This window comes from Trachypithecus francoisi, unplaced genomic scaffold, assembly GCF_009764315.1.
Source record: "Trachypithecus francoisi isolate TF-2019V2 unplaced genomic scaffold, Tfra_2.0 Lachesis_group5, whole genome shotgun sequence".
Classification (NCBI taxonomy): domain Eukaryota; kingdom Metazoa; phylum Chordata; class Mammalia; order Primates; family Cercopithecidae; genus Trachypithecus; species Trachypithecus francoisi.
In genome coordinates, this window is record NW_022681470.1 from 104,875,999 (window position 1) to 104,894,060 (window position 18,062).

At 44.9% G+C, this 18,062-nt stretch overlaps 1 protein-coding gene and 1 long non-coding RNA gene across 4 annotated transcripts in view; one reads left to right on the top strand and one right to left on the bottom strand.

Annotated features, from left to right (window-relative positions):
• Window positions 1–11,448, top strand: part of LOC117076133 — a 39,603-nt gene extending 28,155 nt beyond the window's left edge. The window contains exons 2-4 of the long non-coding RNA XR_004434252.1: window positions 5,363–5,514; window positions 5,680–5,777; window positions 10,575–11,448. This is a non-coding gene — a long non-coding RNA (uncharacterized LOC117076133). The remainder of the gene's footprint in view (window positions 1–5,362; window positions 5,515–5,679; window positions 5,778–10,574) is intronic.
• The window catches only part of CD101 (CD101 molecule), a 32,009-nt gene continuing 15,135 nt past the window's right edge, over window positions 1,189–18,062 (bottom strand). The window contains exons 7-10 of one of the 3 annotated variants that reach the window (XM_033199211.1): window positions 15,324–15,734; window positions 11,443–11,838; window positions 3,596–3,847; window positions 1,189–1,561 (exon numbers count right to left, since the gene is read on the bottom strand). In XM_033199211.1, the coding sequence (XP_033055102.1) occupies window positions 3,606–3,847; window positions 11,443–11,838; window positions 15,324–15,734 (1,049 nt within the window). In that variant the 3' untranslated portion in view covers window positions 1,189–1,561; window positions 3,596–3,605. Of the gene's footprint in view, window positions 1,562–3,572; window positions 3,848–11,442; window positions 11,839–15,323; window positions 15,735–18,062 lie in introns of all 3 variants that reach the window. The other 2 variants (XM_033199212.1, XM_033199210.1) reach the window with 2 other exon arrangements.

The window sequence follows — 18,062 nt, forward strand, 5'->3', positions numbered from 1 at the left end:
TACAATTGTAAGAAATTATGGCACATGACTTTATACCATTGTATTCATCTTCTGCCATAAATCGTTTTTTTCTATACATTTCAATACAATAAAAATAATGAACAGAGCAACCATGCCGTAATCATCTCTGTGTCAGCTTATCTTGCACAAAGTAGGTACTCAGTATGATGATGTGAAATGCTGTGGGGTGATAAGCTTCCCATCTATAGTATGAGCCTGGTACAGCGGAGTTGAAGTTCAGAATGGCTGGGACTAGATGCCAATCCTGAAAGCCTAAGATTATTTATTAGATTAATCAGATATGTAAGAGATTCAGATATAAGAGGTCATATCAGTTTCCCAGGGACATAATACATGGCTAAGAGAGACAGAACATTACAGGACAGCAGGGGCTGGCAAACGTTTTCTGTTAAGGGCCGGGTAATAAACATTTTAGGCAGTGTACGTCATATGGTCTCTGTGGCAACTACACAACTTTGTCATTTTTGTTGTGAAAGCAGCCACAGACAGTATGTAAGCGAATGGGAGTGACCATATTCCAATATATTATATTTTAAAAAACAAACAGATGGTGGGCTTCATTTGGCCCATAGGTCCTGGCTGGTCAACTGAGACAGAGGCTTGTCCTTTTGCCAAGGAGGATTTATAATACAAAAAGCCGAAAGTAAAACCAGGTGGTGGCATGAAATGGAAAAGCTGAAATCAATGAGTAAAAATAAAGCTCTCCAGTAAGTTTCAAAAACCAAAAGTCAACAAGTATGTAATTGGAGAGAGAAGAGGCATAAAATGTCTGTCGAAATGGATCAGGGCAAATTTTATTCTATAAGTTTAAAAGGAAGAAAATACTGTGGGGGTGTTTTAGTTTTGGAGGGTTTTAGATGCCTATGGGACAAACAGTGCCATGTAGCTGGTTAGACTATCGAAGGTGCTCTAAGTCCCATTCATGAAAGCAGAGCATCCAGGACAAACAAGGTGAGCATCCCAGGGGGACAGGACTGTGTCTGAGTCACCACAGGACCCCTTGCTCCTAGCACAGGGCCTGACATGCAGCAGGTACCCCCTGGGAACTCATACTTCCCCATGCTCTGCTCTGGCCAGAACAGTTTCATATCTGAGGGTCTCTGTTCCCTGAAAAAAACCGGGGTTTGTTTGCCTGGTGGGTAACAAATGACTCCACAAGAACATGAGTTTTGATCAAAAGGAGTTTGTTTCACTTGTCACAAGCAAGGAGAGCACTGGGAATATTCTCCAAAGTGGTGTCTCTGAAGGAAAGTGACAGGAGGGTTTCATGGGGTGGTGGAGAGGGGAGAGAGTGCATCGGTGCATGTAGGGAGGGGTCCCAGTGGCGCAGCCTTAGTGAGTCATGCTGCTAGCGCATAGGTCACATGTTATGGTCATGAAGCTGTAGCTCCTCCCGAGGTAGTGACTTCAGGATGGTAATGAGGAAAGTTCACTTGGGTTCATCTAGAAGTTGCCAGGGTCGTTCAGGAGCTGGTTCCAGCTGACTAGGTCACCACATTGCACACGGGGCTTGGGAAGAAACAGGCAGCGAGGCAGGAAGCTGTAAAACAAGCGGATTGCTCAAGTTGGTTAAATGTCTACATTCCCAGGAGACCCTCCCTGTCTGCTTACATCTCCTCTGTGCTATGTCTGTGCTGGATTCAAAGGGGAAGAGGTGTTTGAGCTGAAGGAGGTGTCCATGTGAGGAGAGAGGAGGGATGGGGGGAAGAGTGCTCCCACAGAGGGCTACAGCAGAGTCCATCCAAGATTCTCGGCCCAGGCTCGCTTCTGCACTCTTTCCCTTTGAATTAAAATACAGGTTTCTAAAAAATAGCGGCAGAGGGTCATCACACTTTCTAAGAAGTCTCGGCCGGGCGCGGTGGCTCAAGCCTGTAATCCCAGCACTTTGGGAGGCCGAGGCGGGCAGATCACGAGGTCACGAGATCGAGATCATCCTGGCTAACACAATGAAACCCCATCTCTACTAAAAATACAAAAAAAAAAAAAAATTAACGGGGCGTGGTGGTGGACACCTGTAGTCCCAGCTACTGGGGAGGCTGAGGCAGGAGACTGGCATGAACCCAGGAGGGGGAGCTTGCAGTGAGCCGAGATCGTGCCACTCCACTTCAGCCTGGGCGATAGAGCGAGACTCCGTCTCAAAAAAAAAAAAGTCTTCATTTCAGCTTTGTTGTTTGTAAAAATATGCTCCCTTACCTGGATGACAAGAAACAAATGTGCTGACATGTTTAAGGAAGGATTTGGAGTATTTTAAATCAGGCTATGAAGGGACATGAGTTTAAGGAACTGGTAGGTCCACAGTAGGAGTGCTCATAGCCACCAATAATCCCCTTATGAAGGAACTAATTATGTTTGGAGAGGACGTGTGTGCCTGATCAAATAATTAAAACTAAATTGCTCTCCTTGGAAATGCAAATTAACGAGTGTTAAAGCAACTCGGTTGGTCACATAGATAATAAATAGATGTGTTTTCTCAAGTCTGTTAGGTGGCACTGATTGATTTCCAATTCTGGCTACAACAGGGCCTGAGTGGCTTTTGAAACAAAGATGAGGGGACTGCAGGCCCAGTGGGGACAGCTGTTGAAAGCTTTAAGCTGTTACACCCCACCCCCACCGCCTGCTTTTTGCAACTGAGAATAGGAAACCTTGAGGAACCAGACTTGACCTACTGCTGCCCCTAAACCCCAGCCCTGCAGGAGTATGAGGGAACGGTGGCACTGTCGACTCCACTCCTCCAAACAATACCTTCCCTACCACCCAGTGCTGTCAGGTCAAAGAAAATAAGGCACTGGCTGAGCACCAGGAGCCAGATGGACCTTTTGGTGGGGGTATGGAGGTGTGGGGGGAAGCAGGGGTACGAGGCCTTGGGGGGCTGACTGGAGTACTGTTACATGAGTTTTTAAAAAGTTTTTGCTCAGCAATTAATTCATAAAAAGTCTTATCAAACAATAAACAAAAAAAACCCCAAACTCAGGTTACAAATGTTTTATCATTTTGTCAAAGAACCTATATTAATTAAGCACCTATTACGCAGAGCTTGCTCTTGAGTGGGCCTTTGTAGGCGGGCTGGGAGAAGAAAATTGGATTTCCGCCTTGAAGGAAGTTACATCTTGTTGGGGGGACAGATTTTAGGTAAACAAAGAGCATGTTCCCAATTCCTTTTGCCTTGCTGGCATCAGGCCCCTTCCTACACCTCTCATCTGGAGGAAAGTGATTACCTAGAGCAGGTGTGACAACTGACACAAGAAGGAGAGAGAAGCCCCACCAGGGCACAGCTGTAGGATCTCATTTAGCCCTCCAGAGGCTGTGTGAGGGAGCCTCTTATCTCCTTGCAGCCCAGGGACCTGAACCTTCAAGAGATGCTATCTGGTTCCAAGCGGGGGGATACAAGAGGTGGATGAGGTAAGACACAAAGGAACACCTAACAGTGCGTAGAACCAATAAGCACTCAGCGAACACTCCCTCTGATTCCTAGGTAACTTGCCCAAGGCCGCAGTCATCACTGAGGACAGAACCAAGATTGATTTACCCCCGGTAAATTAAAAAAACCCCACCTTTCCTTACTGGCTGCAGGTACCTCTTGGGATTCAGTTGCCTTCATCTTCCTCCTCGTCTTGCCTCCTATTTGCAGTCACACCTCCAGCCTCTTTCAAGTCCACCCAGAGAGCCTTTTCTTTCCATGTGTTGGAACGCAATGTTGACAACTTCCTGGCCTTCCAGTATAAGCAGAGGAGGGAGATGAGCAGAAGCAGGAGCAGGACGAAAGGGCAGATGAACAAGAAATAGACTAAAGGGGCCGAGGAGCAGATCCTGGAAGGAAGCGTGGGCTCTGCAACGAAGGGAGAAACAGAGTAATTCATCTCCAACTTATTTGTACTAATCAGTTACAAACACTCCTGGGATTTATTGTTACAGGCAAGTATATGTAAAAATAATGGGGCCAAATAGCAGTGTGCCCCTGAAATCATGAGGAGCACAAGACTGAGCACCGGGGGAAGAGAGCTCCTGGAACGGGCTCTTCTAATGCAACACCCCCTTGCCCTGCAATTTCCAACCACCGGAGGTTCCAATGACCTACTTAAAACTAACAGCCAAAATGAAAAACAAAACAAAAAAGAAAACCTCTCCTTTAATCTTCTTTCCTCAGAAAAGATATCTATAATTCAACCCTCGTTCTCAACAGTGTTGCCAGTCCTGAATTTTTAACTGAGTTATTCCCACTGCTGCTTCTCCAACACACAGGCACACTCTTTCTCACACATACACACATACACACACTCTGCCCTGCACTCTGCACTGCCCTTATAAAACAATCGCACCCACAATGAGGAGCCCCTTACCCCGCTGACCCAAGCCTGGCCCTCCCCGTGGGTCTCCCCCTTCCCTGGTCCCCTCCCTTCCACTCCTTTCCTCTGTTGCTCTGGCTGTGGCCACCACCTGACATGCTCCATGCATCTGAGCCTCTAGGTCCTTCTGGGCTAGCTCCATCACACTTCCCACTCTCCCAGCTCTTCCTACCTTGCTGCAGGCACAGTTCTTCTCTTCCATCCCATTCTTGCTCAGTCCTTTGTTTAGGTTTCTTTAGTTCCCTTTTACTCGTCTCCTTTGTTCATTATAGTTACTTGAGTATGTCTGATAGTGCCATTTGTTTCTACATCCCCTACAGTGCCTAGCACATGTGCTCAGTAACTTTTGCTGATCTGAATTAAATTGGATTGACTGCAACCACATGGGCAAAAGATACTATATAAAGGCATGCTGAAGCATATGATCATCCCACAGCTGCAGTCCGCCGGGAAGCACTAGCAGCAGACACGCACGGAGCACACACAAGCGGCCCCTGAGTGGCTCCTGGCCACACAGCCAGGGAAGCAAAGGCCCAGGGGACTGCAAGCACCACAGGTTTCAGGGAACAGTCTATTGAAGCAGAAAGACACATGCTTAAAGAGACCAATTACTAAATGTAGTCTTCCAATTACATTTATTTATGACATGATATCTGAAATCAGGGCTGTTCTGAAATATTCAATGCTAACAGTAGCTGTGCTTTTACTGGAAAATTGTAATGACATAAGCAATTTCTTCTTCAAAGGTTACGCTACAGGATTCATGGGATTATAGATGCTTAGAGATGAAAAGAGGTTTAGAGGTCATCTTGACCAACCTTCTGCTTCAAGAATTCCATTTTTGGCATTGCCGATGAATCTTACATGTTGAAGAACATCTCTTTGATGGAAGTCAAGAATGAATCTAGACATTCGCTCACTTCCTGCACTGTGAGCTCCTTGAGGGTAGGGCCTGTGTCTTGTGTGTCTTTTTATCTTCCTCAACTCTTTGTTCACAGGGTCTCAATGGAGCCTGATGAATGAATCAATTGCACAAGCACATTCCACACATGGGAACCCAGGGATGGCTGCCATCATGCTACACAAAGTACAGATCATCACTGAACATTCGGCTGGCAGCTCTGAATGAGGCTGGCAAAGAGCTGCAGAGGTTCGTGGCCTGGATTTTCTCTGATCTCATTTGTATCCTTCATCCTAAATTTGGTTTTGTTTTTTGAATTGGTGAGCAATGATAAAGTTAGGTTTTGAATTCTTTATCATCCCTCTGCTCCACATCCTATCTGACCCCTCTTCCAATGACCCTGCTTGACTACAGTTATTCTTCCCCAGTCTTATCTGAGTACATCTGAAGGCCCACTGCGAGAAGGAAGCATAGATTGCAATGATGCAAGTGAATGGAGCCACGGAGTCCAGGTATTATAAGCACTGGCTGTGGGCATTTGTGCAGAGTAATGAATGAGCACCTACTCTGTTTCAAAGAGAGCTGAGTTCAAATCCTCAGTCTTCAATGTGCTGTTATTGACATTGGACAAGTTACTTATCCTCTCTTAATCATTAGTTTCCTCATCAACCAAATAGGGATAACAATTTCTACAGCTGTGATGAGATCATGTATAATAAAGCATCTAATATCTAATGAAGGGCCTAAAGCATTTGTGGAGTCAGCAAGCGATAAATATGATCTAGAATGCTACTGAGAAAGCTAAGAAAATCACAGGAAACCTTCTCCCAAGAGAACAGAGAGAGAACAGGGCTGGAGCCTACAGATCCCTCACATAGGGACCCCAGGCTTGGCCATCTTCCTCCACAGGCTCTCTCTCCCTTAGATCTCTGGTCCCCCTGTCCTCAAACCTGGGTGACATTCAGCAAAGACTGAAGTGGATCCAGGGGCTCTGACTTCCTTTTCTACTCATGGGAGGCAGAGAATTGTGAGGTGAAAGTCCACAGCACCAGGTATTACAGTTGCTAGAATGGTGGGGTAATGATGGCGAGATGGGGCCACTACACAGGAGGTGGAAATAAATCTACTACTCTGCTTTTCAGCATGAAGGAACAGCCAGAGGGCTTGGCTATCCTGGTGGGGATGAGGCTGCTCAGCTTAGCGCAATCTACCATCAAAGGATGGCAAGGTGTGCCCCTTACCATGCTGAAGTGGCCAACAGCTAGCAACTGTTACCGCCTGTGCTGCTAAATCACCTCTCCTGGGAGGGCAGTGTTTGCTCTGGATCCCACAGTCACCATTTCCCACCATCTGCCTCTCACCCATATCTGGATTAGAATTAGTGACATTCAAACCATTAAGGTTTGGCATTTTGAATCAATCTGAGTAAGTGGCCAATGCTCAAAGTACAAGGCCTTCAAAACAAAGCCAAAAATGTAATGAGAGCACTTCATCATGAGGCTTAGTTTAGAATGTGCTTCCACCCACAGCCAAGCACAGCAAAAGGAGCACTCCTTTTTGATATTTCCTCAGAGACACTGACTTCAGAAGAAAAGAGGTGTGAGATAAAGAGGGGGCTGCCAACTCTTACCTACTACCCAACCCCAAACATGCAGCCATGTGGGAGTTGGCTCTTGCCAAGAAATAAAAGTAGGGTAAGGTAACCTGGTAACAAGTGCATCCCAGAATAAGTGAATCACTGACAGCATCCTCTTTCAACCCAACTGAAGATTTGCCTGCTCATTCTTTCATTAAGCATTTGTTGAATGCCATGTGCCAGGCCTTGCTGGAGGCACTGGGAAGCACAGGTAAGTAGCCTGGCATCTCCAAAAACTTCCATGTGATAGAGACAGACAGCTCTTTCAAGAATCTACTTCCTTCCCTTCCCTTCTCTCCTTTCCCTTTTTCTCTCCTTCTTTCTTTCTTTCTTTCTTACTTTCTTTCTTTCTTTTTTCTTTCTTTCTTTCTTTCCTTTCTTTTCTTTCTCTTTCTTTCTCTCTCTCTTTCTTTCTTTCTCTCTCTCTCTCGTTGTTGTTGTTTTTTTTGACAGTGTCTTGCTCTGTCATCCAGACTGGAGTGAAGTGGCATGATCGTGGCTTACTGCAGCCTTGACCTCCAAACTCAAGCAATCCTCCCATCTCAGCCTTTTGAGTAGCAAGGACTACAGGCGTGCATCAACCATGTGTCTAATTTTTAAATTTTTTGTAGAGACACTGTTATCACATCTGGCCCAAGGCTCTACTTTCTAAATAGACTCTTACCCTAATAAAAGCTCGGAAATAGTAACAAGTACCACACCACTACAAATAATTCAGTTCCCAGGAAGCCTTACAGCCTGGCCTATCAATCACAGACAATTCTCTAGAATAAGACATTTATGTCTAGGGCCTAAAGGTAAGGTAAAAAGACTGAGGCAGCTGTTGTCCCTGCCATGGCTTAGTCATTGGTAAGAAAATAAGATAGAGAAGAAAAGGCAAGGTCCATTCTCCAAAAAAATGTCTCTTAACTTTCCTGCCTTCACTTGAGCCACACGCTCTACAATCCTATTGCGTGGCCCTAAACCCAGCCCAAGCTGGGATAGCCAGATAGAGAGCGTGGAAAATCATCTGGTAAGTGACCATAAGTAGCATATTATATTTGAACTGGATCTTGATAACACATAGACCTGGTACTCACCAGGAGTGCAATTACACAGTGATTCAGTAAACATTTGAGCATCCCCTATGTGCCAGGCACTGTGCTAGTGCTACAAATGAGACACTCATCATCTTTGCCTATAGTATAGTCCAGCAGTGTGACAGATGTTAAACAGGTAACTGCAGGTGTGAGGGCTAAAAGAATAAGGGAAGTCTCTGAGGCAGTGGCAGTTAAGTTGCTGGGTGAGAGTGTTGACCAGGGAAAGATGGCATGGAGGAGCATTCCAGAAAGGAGATGGCGCATGCATGGTGAGATGTTGGACTGTCAGTCCTATCTACTCTTCTATTAATCCTTCCTTTCCTTCCTTTCCTTCCTTCCTTTCTATCTCTCTTTCTCTCTTTCTTTCTGCTGGCTTTCTCCCCTCTAAAACATAAATGTGCTCAAATCTGTACCATCTTCAAACCAAAACAGAAAAAAAGCAAAACTAAAACACTTTCACTTTTTCTGGATAACTTTTGCCATTTTATTTTCTTCTCTCTTCCCCTTGACATCAAAGCTCTTGAAAGCACAATCTGCATTAACAGGCCCACTCTCCCCTCCTCAACTTGCTGCAGTCTGACTTCCCTGATTACTTTTCTGTAATTGTCCCACAATGTCAAATCCAATGGATACTTTCCCACTGTTATCTTAATCAACCTCTTTGCAAGAGCTGAGTCCGTCAACTCTCCTCACCCTCTTGATACCCTCTCTGTCTTTAGTGTCTGTGGTACCACCAAATCCTGATTCTTTTCCCAGCAACCTATCACTCCTATCAGTCTCCTTCACAGGCTCTCCACTCCCTGAGAAACGGTAGTTTATCCCAGAGCTCCACCCTTGGGCATCATTATTGGCTACCAATGGATGACTTCTAATCTACAACTCTGGTGCAGATCCCATTTGGAAGTCTTAATGTCTATTAGACAGATCTTTATCAATAACTCACAGGTACTCTGAACTCAATTCCAGCCCAGCTTATTCAAAACTGAATTAATCTTCCCCTCCAAACCCCTGTCATATATTACCTTGCTTGGTAAATGACCCTACTATCCATCTAAGCTAGAATCCAAATGTTGATCCTTAATTCTCTCTTTCTGCTCATTTGCCCTCTATATACAATGAATCAGCCTCTAAATCCTGAAGATGACATCTCCTAATACCTAATGCCTGTTCTTTTCTTAGTCATCATGGGTACTGCCTTAGCTCAGGCTTTCACCTTTTCCCAACTGGGTTTCCAACATTTCATATACTTCTCCCTGCACTGTTGGCCTCCCCTCCAATTCTTTATTTATTTATTTATTTATTTGAGATAGAGTTTCACTCTTGTTGCCCAGGCTGGAGTGCAATGGCATGATCTCGGCTCACTGCAACCTTCCCCTCCTGGGTTCAAGCGATCCTTCTGCCTCAGCCTCCCGAGTAGCTGGGATTACAGGCATGCACCACCACACCCGGCTAATTTTTTGTATTTTTAGTACAAACGGGGTTTCTCCATGTTGGTTAGGCTGGTCTCAAACTCCCAATGTCAGGTGATCCGCCCACCTCAGCCTCCCAAAGTGCTGGGATTACATGCGTGAGCCACCGTGCCCAGCCTCCAATTCATTTTAATGTGGGAACTTTCTAAAAGGAAAACCTGATCATGTCACTCCCCTGCTTAAACTTTTTCAGTGACACTCCATCACTGTCATGATAAAGTTCTTCCTTCTTAGCTTCATACTCTAGACACATTTGGGATCTATCTGTACCTTCTCCACCTCACTGGTCTCATCTCTTGCCATGGTACCATAGAGACTGCAGTTCCTGCCATTCTCAGTGACCAGGAGTTCCCCGAATATAACATGAACTTTTACATCTTATTATCATCTTGCATACTCTTTCATTTTCCTAAAGTAAGTTTCTTCCTTTTCATGAGCCCCAGACTCTGGGGAACCTTCCCGGATTGCCTCCCTACCTAGCCCTTCACCCCAGCCCTGCCTCTGTTCCCATAGTCTATGGGAAATACCTCTCTGAAGACACCTATTATGTTGGACTTGATTTCTCCCACTGGACTCTAAGCTCTGTGGGAACAGACTCTGTATATACACTTTTGTGCCCTCAGAACCTCATATAGTTATTTATTAAACAAGTACCATTATTTTGTCACATAGATGTACACATGTAGGTGTGTGTATCCCTGTGTGTATATGTATGTGCCGCATGTTTGGAGGCATAAGGGGAGAAGGAGATTACATTTGCTGAGTACTGACCATGTACCAGGCACTGTACTGGATACTTTATATATATTTATATTATGATCTTCATTTTATAGAAAGCTGAGGCTCACAACGAGTAACCAGAGTATGATTTCATAGCTGGTATTGGTAGTAGAGCTGTGATTTGAGCTTAGGCTGGTCTGATTCCAGCCCCTGGGACTTTTTATCACCCACACTGCCTCCCTGACTACCAGAAAGGAACAGCCAGGTAGAGGAGCCCAGATGCTACATTACAGGGATTTCCTTGGAAATCCTCAACATTCATTACCCTCAAAACCCTCAGTTTGTCATGACAAAGGCTTTCTGAAGAATACAAAGGCCACCCAATTTTTAATGTTTTCTTTCCAGGTTTATCTTTTAAAAACCATATACCTGTTTTACAAGGATCTCACAAAGATTAACAATATGTATGCTGTGAAGGATCCATCTGCCTCAGAGAAGACATGCTTTTCATCAGACTGTATACTTTTTACAGTTCTTACCTATTTATTCTACTGCAAAACCTGCCGATTCTACAGAGTCTATGAATTCCACTGGGAAAACATGTACGGAATGTGCTCACGAGTATGGGACTTCCTGTAATTGTTGGAAAGAAAAAAAAAGGCTGATAGAAAAAACATTTCTGCCTGGCACTCAGGAGAAAACTTTGCTGAAGAATGAACACGGAAAAACAATGATGGACCCCCTCAAGGAACAAATTGGATAGCCTCACCTTCCCCTCTGGAAGCCCTGCTGGGCTGGGATGCACCTATCCCTGCATCTTAGATGTTCCCATATGTTCTCAACAGCATTCTGTCCTTCCCAAGGAGTGTCACTAAAGCTAACTGGTGTCTCAGGATTGTTACCTTTATTGATGATTTTCCCTTTATGCTTCCTGGTGTCTGGCACCAAGACCACACCCCTACTTCTCCAATGGCCTTTTCCCTCAGTAAGCTTAGCTTATTGCTCACCTCCCACCTTCTCCTTGAACCCCAGCAGAAAGACATGGACCTGTCAGATGCTCCTGATACTTAAGCGTCTGTGCCAAAACCTCATGTGGACCTTGTTTGTTCAAATGAGTTACTATTGAGAGAGATAGCAAAGTCATCTTCTTTAGGGAACCTGAAAATTGTCTTCAGTCTGAAGAAGGAGCAAAAGATAGGTGAGAGGGAGAGCATAAGAGGAGAGCCATGTATCCTCCTGACCACGAGCTCACGGTAGATAAACCCCCGGTTACCTGAAGGCAGCACCGTGAGCACCATCCGCTGTGACTCATCGGATGCTTGATTAATCCACTTGCTTGGGTGTCCATGGAGCTGCCACTCTGCCACCCTACACCAGTACATTCCTGCATCCTCCATCTCCACCTGATGAAGCTTCAGGACAAAGTCTGTAGGGGATGAACGGTAACAGTGCAGGTGCCTCCTAAGCCCCTCTTCCCCATACTCCAGCAAGCCATCATGTTGCAAGTGCACCAGCATTTTACTTCCAGAGTTTTCTCTGTTCCAGTACCACATCACAGAGTACAGAGTGGCTGGGCTGCCTACACTCTCCAGGCTGCAGTGGATGGCCACCTCTCTGTGCTCGGTCACATTTTTGGTCCAGTACACTTTGGAGACGCGTACCTTACTTCCTAGACAATAAAATGGCAGTAAATTAGAGAATGCAGATGTTCAGATTGGATACCACCTCTGAAAAATCTAGTTCTCACTGGGAAACCCTTACATTCTTTAGACATCAGTGCATTTATTTTATTTTTATTTTTTGAGACAGAGTCTTGTTCTGTCACCCAGGCTGGGGTGCAGAGGCACGATCTCGGCTCACTGCAACCACTGCCTCCTGGTTTCAAGCAATTCTTCTGCCTCAGCCTCCCAAGTAGCTGGGATTACAGGCGTGTGCCACCATGCCCAGCTGATTTTTGTATTTTTAGTAGAGATGGGGTTTCACCATGTTGGCCAGGTTGCTCTTGAACTCCTGGCTTCAAGTGATCTGCCCACCTCAGCCTTCCAAAGTGTTGGGATTATAGGTGTGAGCCACGGGGCCCGGCCACATTCATTTTAATCCTTGTCCTTGGTCCCTGTTTTTCTCTCACATTTGCCAGAACATTCACTGCTAGGAATGAAACCAGTCTCCTTCCTTCTTTAGCCCAACTGCTTGCCTGCTGGACCCTGCCATTGAAAACCACACAGCTTCTGCAGGGCCCTCTGCCTGCTGCTTTTATTTATCCTTGATTCACTCCTCCTCTACTTCCCAAAGTGGTCATTTACAACTTTTAGCACCTCCCTCAAGCCATGTATTCCACCAGGACCCCTCATTCTTAGCAAATTACTCTCCTCCCATCCACCCAGATATTACCTGGGTGTAGACGCAGAAAGAGAGGAGGCCATCCGGGAGACTGAACATTTGATGCAAGTGTTAGAAAGCCATCCAAGGGAACTATTTAGATGATTGGATTGAACTAAGTTTTAAACAGATTTTGACATTTACCTTTTTCCCCCTTGCTAACCAGCAGGTGAGGATTTAGAATGAAGGCTAAAGTAGTTACAAACAAAATAAAGAAATTATAGCATGCATTACTATAATTATACTACAAACACATTTATTTATTTATTTATTTATTTATTTTATTTTTATTTTTTTGAGATGGAGTCTCACTCTGCCGCCCAGACTGGAGTGCAACGGCACAATCTCAGCTCACTGCAACCTCTGCCTCCCGGGTTCAAGTGATTCTCCTGCCTTAGCCTCCCAAGTAGTTGGGATTACAGGCAGGGGGCTAATTTTTGTATTTTTAGTAGAGATGGGGTTTCACCATGTTGGCCAGGCTGGTCTCGAACTCCTGACCTCAGGTGATCCACCCGCCTTGGCCTCCCAAAGTGCTGGGATTATAGGCATGAGCCACTATGCCCGGCCCTAACACATTTATTAATCTGTCTTTAAGAGAATAATTCTGTCTGATCTTGGACTCTTTCTTAGTTACCATGTTTACTCTCTCCTTCATGGAGAAGCACATGGAATATTAGCTTATGTGATACTGTTGCTGTTTCCTTGCCTCAAATTACTTCCTATTTTATTGTGATCTGGCTTCCAATCCCATCACTATACTTGGCCAGGGCCTAATTTCCCAGTTCAAGGGACCCTCTAGTCCTTTTCTCTATGTGGTTTTTGTTACTGGAGTCCATTTTCTCCTTGAAATTGACTTCTTTTTTTCCAACCTCAGAGAAAATATCCTTCTTACAACTCTGACCAGTCATTCTCAGCATCTTTCTGGGGCCTCTTCATTAACTTGTTCCCTAAATGACGTGCACAACTAGAAGTCCACAGCCACGCCAAGCCCACAGGTATGTTCTGCTTGACACTTGCAGTATTTTAAAAGAACTGGGCCAGGCGCAGTGGCTCATGCCTGTAATCCCAGAACTTTGGGAGGCCAAGGCAGGTAGATCACGAGATCAGGAGTTTGAGACCAGCCTGGCCAATATGGTGAAACCCCGTCTCTACTAAAATTACAAAAATTAGCTGGGCATGGTGGCGCACGCCACCAGTAGTCCCAGCTACTCTGGAGGCTGAGGCGGGAGAATTGCTTGAACCCGGGAGACGGAGGTTGCAGTGAGCCAAGATCACACCACTGAATCCAGCCTGAGTGACAGAGCCAGACTGTGTTAGAAACAAAACAAGAATGAATTAGTTGTGGACATTCTTAAACTGGGAGATGTTACCAAAAAAGATTTTAGGCATCTGTAGATATGCAAAAAGATCTGACAACACGGAGTCCACATTTGTACATGGGAAGCACTTGAGCTAAGCAGTGGCTGCCTCCTGACGAGGGGCATGCACATGTGGTCAAGGGTTTGGCATGGATGACTGGGAGACAGAATGCCAATCACACAGATGGGAAATGCAGAAGTACAAATGAGCATGGTGAGATGGCAGAGATGCTAAGTGCAATTCAGGGCATGCTGAGTATGGGGGCATCCAAGTAGAAATGGACAGCAGGCAGTTGGGGATGAAGGCTTGGAGCTCAGGAGATCAGGACTAAGCACAAAATCTCAGGGTTATCATCTAGAACGTGGTAGTTGAAACCAGGGCAGTATTTAAGAAATTCTGAGGAAAGCAAAGAATAAGAAGCAAAACAGGCCCAGGATCTGTCCCTGAGGAACACACACATTTAGCAGGGAGAAGAAGGGACTTGAAGAACATAAAGAAGGGAAGCCAGAGGGCAGGAAGAGATCCCATACCAAGCTGCTGTTTTGCCCTTGTTGTCCCACCAGACTGGGAGCTCCTTAAGGGCCAGGGCTGTGCCTTCTTTATCTTTGTATTCCATTGCCTAATACATAGTAATGCTCAATTATCATCCTTTTTTTTTTTTCTTTTTTTCTTTTAACATTACCTTGAAAATAGTATTTTAAGCACCAAATGAGATCAACTTCCTGCATTGTGCTGTTGGATCTTGGCCAGTTCCCGAACCTTGGCTGTGACGTTCATTTAATTTTAATCAACGCTGGAGGTGACCTAACCTATGCTGAGAGACCTAATCAACCCTGCTCGCATTTAGACAGCGGCACTCTTAGACCAGTGCGGAACTTCCATTGCATTTTTAAAGATCTCCTGAGGAAGAGGAGACTCCTTCAGTAAGCCGTTCCAACAGTTAACTACTCTTATTTGCCTTATGTTTAGGCAGCTGAATGTTGAGAAGCAATTTCTCCACACATCCCCATAGAGTTGCACAGTTTCTGTTCACAGTGGGAGAAATATGCTTCGTATTACTCTTCCTCTGCCAAATTACAGTACAGCCCCACTGGAATGACACAGCTTGTTATTATAGAGATCTGGAGATACGATACCCTGGGTAGCTGCATAGACCAGGCTGCCAGGCTGAGAAGTGAACCAATCAAAGGGATCTTGCTTCTACCTCAGCTCCCCAAAACCTCAGATTGAATCACCTTAAGTGACCTCCCCTCCTTTGGTGGACTACCCGGTCCTGCAGTCATTTGTAGGTGGACACTGTTCCTATGACTTTAGGTCGTATTTTTACTCCCACATAATCACTCCATAGAAGAGCTGCCCAAGAGAAAACAGCCATCAGACAGACAGACATTGTGAGGATACACCCGCAAGGTTTACCTGTGGGCTTGAGTTTCAATTCTGTTAGTCCTGACTTCTTTTCTCCAAGCTTGTGCCAAGTGCCATTTGTAGACAGGAGCCATTCCTCCACAACACAGTGGTATTTGCCCTGATCGCTGTCTTCCACATTCAGAATATGCAGCTGAAATAAGTCTTGGGAAACCTTCTCAGTATGAAATTTTTGTTTTCTCCATGGGGTGTGAAACTCATCCCCAGTTTTTATAACATTGGTTTGGTCCACCTCCAGGATCTTTAGCCAGGAGGCATTAGTGGAAATAGGAGAAAAATACCAACTAATGGCTAACTGAAGGTTTCCACTGGACCGGGACAAGATGCTACATTCTACATCAGTGTTGGAGTTGATGGAGAGCTCTTGGACTTGACTCCTTGAATTCACTTTTAGCTTGCTCTCTAAATTTAAAAAATGGAAGCAGTTACTTTGCTACAAACCAGAAAGTTAAGGTAGTAGAGACATTAGAGGTCAAGTATGATACTGCATCCTCCCGCCATCATATGGGTGAACTCCCTCTACAGTAGCCCTGCTCACTGCTCATCCAGCTTTTGAACAACATCACTAGCTGACAAGGCAGCCCATTTGATCTTTGGACAGCTCTGCCACTCCAGAATGCTTTCTGATATCAAGTTAAATTTTATCTCTTCATGACTTCCATCCACTAGTCCTAGTACCACCTGTGCTTGGTAGGGGTGGTGTGGTAGAGGGAATGTCACACAGACAACCCAGTATCTCTTTTCCACATGATACTGTTTCAGTATTTAAGCACAAGCATCTCTTTTGTCATATTTCATGTATCAGATTGGGAGAAAGTGGCCCTGTTAATGCTGTGTTTGTGTGTTTACTATGCAGAGTACTTCTGGATTCACAATTTTCAAACTCTAGTTGTATCTGCCTTCAAACATGGGTAAACAAAAGGAAGTTGTACATGAGTGATTAAAACTGTGTGCATCTTTGCGGCCACTTAACTGTAGAAACATCGTATGGATGTGGAGTCAACTAATCTTTGACCCCAGCAGCTTTTCTGCTTTGTCAGAAAGATGAGTGACAATCCTTGTTCCCAAGTCTGCTTCTCACGTCTTGCTCACATCACCCACTCTACTTTTGTAACTGCTTATTGATGTTGCCAGTAGATCTCTTTACTCTTCCTTCAGCAAACATTTATGAAGCACACACTATATTATGTGCCAGACAATTCCAGGCCCTGTGGATATCTTCCCTCAGTGGCTCACACTCTAGAGGGAGACAAGTACAGGGACAGAGGCTTAGAGATGGTGCCAAGTGCCATTTGTAGACAGACAGCCACTCTACCACAGCACAGTGATATTTGCCCTGATCGCTGTCTTCCACATTTAGAATGTGGAGCTGAAATAAGTCTTGAGAAACCTTTCTCAAGTGTGAAATTTTTGGTTGTTTTGTTGCTCTGTCACGCAGGCTGGAGTGCAGTGTCATGATCTTGGCTCACTGCAACCTCCACTTCCTGTGCAGAGTGATTCTCATGCCTCAGCCTCCTGAGTAGCTGGGACTACAGGTGCACACCACCACGACTGGCTAATTTGTGCATTTTCAGTAGAGACAGGGTTTCACTATGTTGGCCAGACTGGTCTCAAACTCCTGACGTCAGGTGATCCGCCTGCCTTGGCCTCCCAAAGTGTGGGATTACAGGTGTGAGCCACCTCTGGCCTCAGTGTAAAATTTTTGTTCCTCATGTCACTCATGTTAAGTCAGAGGTATGTAGAAGTGCCTATCTGAGCACACAGCAGGGTCTCCTAGCCCAAATACAGGAGCGAGGGGAGACTTCCTGGAGGAGATAATTCTGAGCTGAGTCTTAAGGGTTTATAGGAATTATTCTGATGGAGAAGAGGTTAAGGATTTCTGCACAAAAGATGCAACTTGACCAAAGATTTTGAAAGTAAGAGGGAACATGGACCATTGAGGAGCTGCAAGTAATTCAGTGTGGCTGAAGCTCAAATTCACGATGGAAAGTTGAAGGAGATGATGCTGGAAAGACACAGATGTACCAGATGATAAAGGGCCTTGCATGTCACACTATGGGGGTTTAGATACAAGGTGAACATAAGAGTTGTGATGACTCAGGTTTTCAACTTGGGTCACTGATGGGGAGTGGGGACATAAGGGGCAATGTAGAAGGAAGAGCTTTGGATGATAATGGGGGGGTTTATGTTTTGACATAATGAGTGCAGACATGTCTTGGAGACAGCTGGATATATGAGTCTGGAGATCAGAAGAGAAATTGGTCAAGATAATGAATTTGGGAGTTGTGAACATACAGGTTGTATCCATAGGTAGGGATGAGTCCATTGCAGGAAAGCGTATAGAATGAAAATAGATCAAAGCTAAGAATAAAATCCAGAGAAACTATTTTCTTTAAAGAATAAATCAGTGGAGGAGAAAATCTTGTGTCATGGTGCCAAGGAAAAAGGAAGTTTCAAGAATACAGATTGGGGCAGCAGTTGCAAATACCACAGAGAGGACAAATTAATTAAGCATGAATTCAAGAACAAGGGGATCATTACTATTACCAAAAATGTTGCATAGCGGCAGCGAGAATGACAGTGACCACGTTTGAGCATCATCTTGGTATGTCAGGTACCCGGCATGTTATATATGTTACCATATTTAAATTGCACATTAACAATTTACAGATCAGGTAACTAAGGCTTGAGCAGATTAAGTGGCTCATCCAAAGCTGTCCTGCTATCCAG